The sequence below is a fragment of the Populus alba genome, chromosome 17, assembly GCF_005239225.2.
Source record: "Populus alba chromosome 17, ASM523922v2, whole genome shotgun sequence".
Classification (NCBI taxonomy): domain Eukaryota; kingdom Viridiplantae; phylum Streptophyta; class Magnoliopsida; order Malpighiales; family Salicaceae; genus Populus; species Populus alba.
In genome coordinates, this window is record NC_133300.1 from 11,403,786 (window position 1) to 11,414,164 (window position 10,379).

At 28.5% G+C, this 10,379-nt stretch overlaps 1 protein-coding gene across 1 annotated transcript; it reads right to left on the reverse strand.

The window, feature by feature from the left end:
• Positions 1–8,830: 8,830 nt before the first annotated feature.
• On the reverse strand, positions 8,831–9,301 carry LOC118049187 (beta-glucuronosyltransferase GlcAT14A-like). The gene has a single exon (XM_073405540.1). It carries the CDS (start codon positions 9,299–9,301, stop codon positions 8,831–8,833), a length of 471 nt encoding a protein of 156 aa, XP_073261641.1.
• Between the last annotated feature and the right edge of the window lie 1,078 nt (positions 9,302–10,379).

Here is a 10,379-nt window from a genome sequence, read left to right on the forward strand (position 1 = left end):
TCTAATACTTGTATTTTAAAAGTGAAGATTGGGGCTTGTTACCAAACCTAGATCCCAAAATCATTGTCTTAGTTTATAATAGTCTTTCACTTTTAATAACAACTACATATTCCAATTTAAGCAAATATTTAGCATGTAGACACAATAGATACCTTTATCATAAAAAATAAATAAAAAGAAGCACGGAGCAAGTTACCTTAGGCAGGATACCTAAGACACACAAATCATACATGTTGTTGTACAAACTTTTGATGTAGCATAAGGGTGCATAGAAGCTTTGATGAAGGTAAAACTTGACCAAAGTGTTTGTTAGAAGATAAGGAATCTAACGATCGAGAAGGTGTCAAAACTAAAGATACTAAGTAAGGGTGGTAGCACCTAACACTCCATGACTAATGTAATTAGCCAAAAAAACAAAATCTTAAAAGAAAAAAATAAATTCAAGGCATTAGATATTGCTTTGATACCATAAAAATGTTATTGTATATGTCTTGTAGCCAATTGGTTGATTACACTTGACATTGACTTTATTCATGTAAAATGAATTTATTACTAATAAAGGCTTTTTTATTTTGAATATTTATTTATATTTGATTAATGAGTCTAGAGTAAATATAAAGTTCTTAGGACAAAAATAATTTATAAAAGAAATTATAAAGTTATTATAATTATGATATTTATATTGTATCAAAGCATTATTCCTAAATATCCATGGTCAATGCTATATTAATACTAGACATTAGTTATAGATACAAGTACATATTATGTTCTTGTCTTATGATGTTCTCATAAGGTGAGGTATAAGGGATATCTGGAACTAATATGTAAATGATTATCATTAAGTAAAATTTATAAAGTTTGGAGAATTATCAAATTGAGTTAGACTTAATATTTCTAATTTTTAGAAATAATATTTTAAAAATAGCACATAAAGCCAATAATTGGAATTGAAGCATGTAATATATTTTATTATGTATATTAATTTTTTTTTATGCATGATGGATGATTATTGACATTAAAATGCCAATGTAATTATTGTTTTTTTATGGTTAAATGGCTATAATGTTAAATAGGGCACATGTGTCATGCATTTTCTGTATTTTTCTTTTAGGTTGTAAAACTCTTTTTCTCATCTAACTCCCCTCAAATATAACTCAGGGTTTATCATTCAATTATATAAATGTAATGTGATTTAGAAATGTAAGAATTTAGATAGAAAAAAATATTTTATAATCCAAGTCCAAAAAAAAAAAAGAACATATAAGGATACAATTATGGTGCTCACAAAGATTTATGAAGATTTGTAGCATCTACCTAGGTTTTGGCCATTTAATTCCTTTCAATGGCTTGAGAAAAGTAGTTTAGATATGTTCATAATCATCCAATTAAATTAACATGCTAGAGGTGTATGTTTATATATAATTGTTATATATAATATATCAATTATGTCATGTAATGAGACTTAATTTATATAACAAATTCCTCGTTAATATATTAAGTACGTGTTGATAACATGATTTGTTGCCTTTCGATTTTATATGCATTATAACCTTTTGAGCTATTAAGGTTACCATTAATCAAATATGTTTAATACAATAAAATTGAGTCCTACTTAACTAAACTTATATGATTTAGATAATTCACTTATAATCATATAAGATTAGAGACAACAGTAAGGAAAAACACATATTATATGTTTGGACAAAGAGTTGTCATCTAACTTATCTATAAGTCATATAGAGATGTAATTGATAAGTTATGTTATCTATCTAATTTAATTTATTTTGATTTATTGAGTTACTTAAGGTCATATAAATTAAATATGATCCTAACTCACTAGAAGATCTAAACAAGATTTTCTGAATATTAGGGACGACTATTAATATGTAAGAAAATAGTAGAAGACCAAATATTAATTAAAGATCTTATCTGGATTTGGTTATAAATATGTATGCATGAAACCAATAACTTACTACCTATACATAAATAAGTTGATAGATCATCATGAGAAGTAATATATCCTTATGTAGTCTACTTAATGCTAACAAAATGACTAGATCATACATCTTTTTTTCATTTCATAATGATGATGTTTATTATGGATCTAGTATTTATATAAATGATTTGTATATACTTGATCTTGAAATGCTCATGTTCAATATAAACAAATATATTATATATATATATATATATATATATATATATATATATAATAATCAATATCCATCATATGTATAGAATTGTAGACTAGTCATATTAATAAAATAAGAATCACTAAGTTATATATAAATAAATAAAAAGTGATTATGAATCATATGAAGCTTGTGAAGCTTGTTTATTGGATAAAATAACCAAAACAACTTTTACTAGAAATAGTGAAAGGTATAAAAAATTGTTAAGTCTGATACATCATAAATATATGTGGACCAATGAAGATTTTATATCATATAAGGATATACATATTTCATCACATTTATTGATGATAATTCCAGATATGGTTATGTGTATTTAATTAAACACAAGTCTAATCGTTTAAAAGGTTCAAACAATTTAAAAGTGAAATTAAAAAAAAAAAACTAGAAAGAGTATCAAAATAATTTGATTAGATCAAGGTGGTGAATACTTAAGCCATGTATTTCAAAATAATATAAAAGATAATAGGGTTATCTCACAATGAAACCTCTTAAGAAACCATAACATAACTGTTTTTTAATAGGGCCAAGTATTTGAGTCGAGACCCGACTAATCTTAGGGGGGCACAAACCCTCAATAAAGATTTTTCTATAAGTGCATCATGATTAATTCATAGGCTTTGCCCAAGTCTGACGGACCCGTGGTATTGTTTTCACCTAGCAAGAGTAAAACCTAGGATCTTGGATAGGAGCACACTGTCAAGTCTCAACTCTTCTCTGCTGGGCCATGATGGAGTTACCATAATATAATGGAGTTTCTAAAAAGAGAAATCATATCTTATTTGATATGATGTGGTTTATGATGAGCTATAAATATCCTTCACCTTCTTCTTAGAGTTATGCCCTATAAACTAATGCTTACTTTTTTAATAGGGTTCTAATGAAATCTATTGATAAGTGCACCATGATTAATTTATGGGTTTTGTATAAGTATAATGGCCTCATGGTATTGTTTGCACTTGGAAAGAGTCAAACCTGAGATCTTGGACTAGAGCACACTACCAAATTCCTACTTTTCTCCACTAGGCCAGCTCTATAAAGTTACCATAACATAATGGAGTTTCTAAAAATAAAAATCATACCTTGTTTGATATATAGTATAGTTCATGATCGATGAGCTATAAAGATCATCCGCCTTCTTCTTAAAGTTATGCCCTATAAATTATTACTTACTAGTTAATATGGTTTTAACGAAATATGTTGATAAGACTCCATATCTGATACTTATGTTAAGTATGAGAGCAAACTTATCATACTTAAATATTAGAAGATGTGACATTTATGTGAAGCATATTATATCTGAAAATATATGAGCTAAGTCAAATAAATTTAATTTTATAAGATATCTAAAAAAAACTATTGGATATTATTTCAACCATCCCAATAAGAAAAAAGATATTTGTCTCAAAACATGCTACCTTTATAGAGAAATAAGTTATTCTTAAAAGGACTAGTGGGATGAAAATAAAACTTAAAAAGGTTTAAGATCTACAAGCTAGTATCTGAATGGAATCCAAGTCCAAGGCTATAACATTGAATGTTTAATTTGAAACTCAAGAAATATAAGGACTCTATAGATCTAATAAGACACATCATGCACCAATGAGATATGGAATTCTCATAGAAGATAAAAATAATGAGTTTCTCATACTTGATGAGCTTACCAATTACAAAAAAACAATATCTAATATTGATGGTGAGAAATGGCTTAAGGACATGTAATTTAAGATAAATTTCATATACACCAACCAGGTGTAGATCTTAGTTCATCCACATAAAAGGATGAAATTTATTAGATGTGAGTGGGTCTTTAATAAAAAGACTAACATGGATATCAATATACAATAAGTAAATAAAGTTAAACTAGTTGTCAAATATTATATATAAAGACAACTAGTTGAATTTGATGAAACCTTCTCCCTAATAGCTAAGTTAAAATCCATAAAGATTTTTCTTACTATAGTTATATACCATGACTATGAGATTTAACAAATGGATATCAAAACCACGTTCTTGAAAGAGACTATAAACTTACATTACTAAGGCATAATGTTTACAACATATTTAGATGAATTCTATAGTTATTACAACTGTTTTGATACAGTAATCTACTTGATGCTAATCATATGGTAAGTTCAATCGTCAGATGACTAAGCTTACCATATAATTAACATATGTTCAATACAAACCCATATCCATTACATATGTCAATCATTTGAGATATGCAAACCATATGATTAGTATATGTTCGATACAAACCCTATTGTCATACATCACTTTAAGAGCACACGTCTTAAAATTTAGGATAAATGGGGAAGCAACAGTCATGGTCACTAGTCCCTCTTGTATTTTTAATTTTATTTTATTTTTAATGGCTTTGTAATAATGCTATTAGGACCTCACAAAACTATGTTTTCATCTTTGTATGTATACTCATGTATTTTTATTTTATTTTATTTTTAGTATCTTCTTAATAACATTATTATCACTTTGTAAAATTGTGTTGTCATCTTTTTAAGCATGCATGTGTGTGAAAAAGATTGTTTTTGGAAATTGCAACTTTTGACTCATGCAATTTTTATTTTATTTTTATTTAATAGCTTTGCAATAGCATTAATATCACTTCATAAAATTATTTTGTCATCTTTCTACATATGCATATGAGTGAAAAAATTCTTTTTTGGAAATCAATAACTTTTCACTCATGCATTGTTTATTTTATTTTATTTTCACTTACTTTGAAATAATGTTATTATCACCTCGCAAAAACTATGGTTTCATCTTTCTACTATGCATGTGTGTGTAAAATAATATATTTTTAAAAATCAATAACTTTTCACTCATGCATTTTTATTTTATTTTTTAGTATCTTCTTAATAACATCATTATCACTTTATAAAATTGTGATTTCATGTTTTTAAGTACTCGTGTGTGTGTGAAAACAATTATTTTCAGAAATCAGCAACTTTTCACTCATGCATTTTTTATTTTGTTTTGATTTTATTTTATATTTAATGGCTTTGCAATAACATTATTATCACTTTATAAAATCATTTTGTTATCTTTCTACGTATGCATATGAGTGAAAAAAATTCATTTTTTGAAAATCAATAACTTTTCATTCATGCATATTTTATTTTATTTTTACTGGCTTTGAAATTATGGTAGTATCATTTCATAAAATTATTTTGTTTTCTTTTAATGTATGTATTTGAGTGTAAATATTTATTATTCAAATAAGAATAAAAATTATGTTGGCAAGTTTCTTCAAATTTGCATCATGTTTTAATCAAAACTTATTTTAAAATAGTTAAGTTAATGTATTTCTGAGTTTTTAGGTATAGACCTAGACCTGCGTGATACCTGGCGTAATATGTTCTATCGTAAAACAAGTTCGAAAACACGTGAAAAAGTTTCTTATAAAGTTAGGATCATGCATTAATTAAACTTTGATTTTAAATTTAGGTTAACGAGTGTATTATTTTTAGGAACCCTAGCATGCATGGTGTTTTCAACTGACTCTTTTTCAATGTCACCCCAACAAACAACAATGTACGTACCTCTGTCTTTAATCGTCACTTCATGAAGAAATGTTTATTCAAAATCTTGTATTGGCTTTAATTTTTACTGTTTTTTTTATCTTTTCTGTCAGGTTTTAAAGAAAATAGTAGCATAGAAAATGATGAAGTGCCGGTAGAAGTGGAAGTTGCAGAAGGGTACAATTTGACCTAATTTATTGATAAGGTAGCCGATGTGTTTTTTGAATAAGAAGCCTAGAGTCAAGGAATAGAGAAAGTAAAAAAATACATTATCAAGATTAAGATTTAGAGTGTATTTGGAAATTGAATAGTAATTATTTTTTAAAATATTTTTTATTTTTAAATATATTAAAATAATATGTTTTTATTTTTAAAAAAAAATTTTAAAATTAATTCATTAAAATAATCTAAAAATATTAATCTAAAATAAAAAAATAAAAAAAATAATATTTTTTTTTAAAAACACTTCTAAAATATAATGTCAAACACACTTTAAAAATTTTTAAGTTAATTTTAATGATAAGGTAATCAATCCCTACATAGGTTAATTATTTTTATTGGTAAAAAAAGATATTAGTAATATTTAAACTTTGTTTTTTACATTCAATCAAAATTTAACCCAAGTAAACCAATATAATAGCATGAAATCCATGTATATTAGCTGTTGAGGAAAGGTAGGCTAGGTTGCAAGACTTTTTTAAAGGTATATTTAGTACTGTGATAAAAATAATAATTTAAAGTGGTTTTTATTTAAAAATATATTTGATATTAGTATATCAAAATGATATGAAAATATATTAAAAAAATTATTTTAAATAAAAAATTTTAAATTGAAAAAAATATGATTTACATTGGGTTCCCAAAGTCAAATCAAATTACTTCTACTTTTAATTTTATGATTTTGATTCATTGAATTATGTTTAAGATTATTTAGATTTCTGAGCTTTAAACTCCGTTAAATAACATGAGATACAATTGGGCTGGGATTTGACCAAAACTTCAAAGGATCTCTCCACCAATCAGACTTCAACGTAATGCATGTGAAATTTCTGTGGGGCCAGAGGCGGCAAGCCCATCTTCTGTCACCTCAGCCATCTGCCAGTATCTATGCACGTGTCATATAAAATTAGTCTTACTTCCACAGTTGAAGGCTGTTTTTCATGGAATCTTTTCAAATTAATTTTAATAGGGAAAACAATTTCATTTTAAAGAAAATAAAGAATAAAATTCAGCCATGTATTAATTTATAGGCCTGCATTATCGGATCATTTTTTTTAAAACGAACAAAAAACATTCAGGTCATAAAGAATTACCTAGTATTATTATTAAACTAAAACACAGCAAATGAACCTTAAAAAAAATTTAATTTATTTTTTATTTAGTTTAGATTTAGAATTAAAATATATAAAAATTTCTTTTATATAACTCGGTTGATATATCCAAAAATAACATGACTGACCAATAAAAAAAATTGATAATAGAATTGAGAAAAATAATAAAATTAATAAAAACCTTTCCCAACTCAACTTTTTATCTAATCTAGATTTAAAATTAAACCGTTTTAAATTTACTATAAAATGATTCTGTTAATTTTGACTAGTTCAAAAACAGCCTATTGAATTTTAAAAAAAAATTAAAGATGAAATTTTAAAAAAAATAATAAAAATTAAATGAAAAAACATCTCAACTCAAATCCTGATTAAACTATATAAAAAAATTTTTTTTAATATGAAAATTGCATTAAAAATTTGCAAATGCAGGCATAAAAATCAACGAGTAGAGAGAACAAACATCTAGAAAAGGTAGATGTTCAGCGTTAGAGTGGATTTTCTTGCATTAATTTCGCAGGCCATGGCCGAACAAACATCTAGAAAAGGTGGCCCATAATGCATATAAAAATGGCTACATGAACGTTAACACTGTTAAACGGAACCCAGAGTCAGGAATTTGACATGGGCTTCCCCTAACAATTGTTTTATTAGATTTACTTATTCAGTTATATATTTTAATGTATTTTTCACTGTATTTTATAAACTGATCGATAGTTAATTATTAAGAAGTGCAAAGCTCATACATATTTATATATAAATTCCTGAAATATAGCCTTTGAAAATTTCATAAAATGTTTTATAATAATAGTTAAAAGCCTAAATTAATATTCTCATATCATATTATTAAAAAAAAAAAATGTGTCATATCGTTTTTTCTTGGAAAAAACAGAGAGGTAAAGTGAGCTTCATGTTTCCTCGCGATGCATATAATTAAGTGTCTCAATTACATATGATATGAATAAAAAATTTACAATAATATTAATACAATAAAAAAAATAGAATACAATACAATTATTCACAAGTGAGGGAAAATGGACATGCCAATAAAAAAACAATTCTCATTAAATTGAGAAACTAAAAAAATTCAATTAAATGGTAATTTTTAAATATATATATATATTATATATTATATATATATATATATAAATAGAATAGCGTGGATGGTATAATTAATTAAATATGAAACTTTCATAAACTATAAAATTATTGTTACTTTTTTTTTCCAAAAAACTGCCTAGACATGACTTTAAATGAATCAATGAAGGCATCAAAATGAATCCTGCAGTTTTCTTGCCCGATAGCGCCACTCTTTGACCAAATTGCTGCTGTTACACATAAAGCAGTTTGATACAAGGAAATCATTCAACAAAATTTCATTGAATTTTTTTCCCTTTTTATCTAACATTAATATGGCCAGATGCACTTCAACCCCAGCACGACATATTGAGAAAGGTGAGGAGTGATTCAACGATGGGAAATACAGGGATTCAAAAAAAAGTAAAAAAAAAACAAGTAAATTGGGCTGCCTAGTCACAAGGATGAGCAGTTGTGTCAACTATACCATGATACTACTGTGGTGAAGTAAACCCAGTTCTATATCCTCCACACAATTCATCTCTCCAATATCGCTCTACAAGTGATAGACTGTGTATACTAGCGCCTTTCGTCCCCGCTAGAAGCAATACAAATTACCTGAGTTAAGGCTCTCTGCTCTTCTGAAGAAATCAACTCAATGGCATCAGAAATATCTCTTTGCTTTACATGTTTGCTATTTGCACTGTCTTGGTCGAAAATTTTCATTTGATAGCAGAGTGGTGATCAGTGTCTCCAACCTTTTAGCTCCAGGGCCAGGTCTAAGGACCGTTATATTACCGATAGCAGAGCATGGATCGGTCCCGTTCTCCCTACTTCCTACGCACCAACCACCAGGAGTAAACATGCCTGGACCACGAGACAAGAGCTCAGAATCAATTTTGTCAAGCACAGGATCGTCTTGGGGAAACTTTCTAGCAAATGGAGCATTGCTGTCAATCATCCTTTGCATGTCAGCAAGGTTGAGGTGATGTGGATGCTGCTTCGGTGGGTTGTCCCAAGATATGAAATGCAGGTCGCTGTTCACAGTGGTGTTTCGAAATTCTTGAAGCATTGCAAATGACAGTGTGGAAGTAACCTTCTGGGGAAAGATATAAAGTTCGCATAGTACATTAGCACTGTTCGAGGCAAATTGTCCCATCCCCATATGGTATAATCAATAAAAGGCCGAGACAGCGCCATCCAGGCAGAACCTAAAACAGAATGCCAAAACTGAATTATAACGGGGCCCATGTAAACAACTATCATGCCGGAATTTACCTCTTTGAAGGTAATCCATCTGAAAACTTCAACAATTGCATGACTGGTTCAGGTGTGACATAAAACAGAAGCACTCAAAGAAAAAATATTTACACACTCCAAAACCCCCCAAAGAGATCAAAAGACAGTTTGCTGTGCATCTAAAGAAATTAGGGTCTAGGTTGGTGTTACAGTGTGGTCCAACAGTGTAGAAATAAACTGATGTGGTCATCACAGCCTACAACTCTGTATACTGCATACTCCACATTCTTTCCGCCATGCAACAAGGGAAAAACAAGAGGTCAGCAGGACTACTGTAGGCTGCAATAGCTCATTTATTTTTAACAGAATAGTACAGCTGTTCAATTACCAATATCGAAGAAATCACTAGACTTGGAATGCAAAATGTGCTCACTCATATGTTAACCAGACATTTAAAAGCAGATGTTTATTATCAACTTTGTTTTTGCAACAACTTGACATCGGCTGCTTACAAATGCTTCCATTGTTAAGGCACTACAGATGTCAGTATCATTATTTTCTTTGTGCAACAGTGATACCAGTTGAAAAATAGTAATATCGAAACATTGTAGATCTTTCCTTGCTCGTGCTTTGTTATTGAAAGCTAAAGATGGCCTACACCTAAAGAAGAGAAGTCAACCTTTCTAAATTATGCCTACTCTCTCCTACTCTTCCCTTTCTATCTACCTTGAGAAAAGTAAGGCTTGGCTCCCTTTTCCTTAATTTTCCACTATACCCCTGTTTCAATCTTTGCTTGGAAATGGAAAGATCCCTAGAAGCCTGTGCATAGTGAGACCAGATATTGCTCCAGCTAACCAAGTGGAATAGGTACAGCTAGTCAAGCTAAGGCTCCTCCTAATACTAACTAAATCGACTTAAGCAAAGGAAGCTGGTTCTAGTTCAGAATTCTATACTCACTTAAGTGCATATGAAACACTTCTGGAAAATTTCGATGGACATAATTT

Bases quoted from the DNA above. Each gene is read 5' to 3' on its own strand.
- LOC118049187 (XM_073405540.1), bottom strand. From the start codon at position 9,301: ATGGGGATGGGACAATTTGCCTCGAACAGTGCTAATGTACTATGCGAA.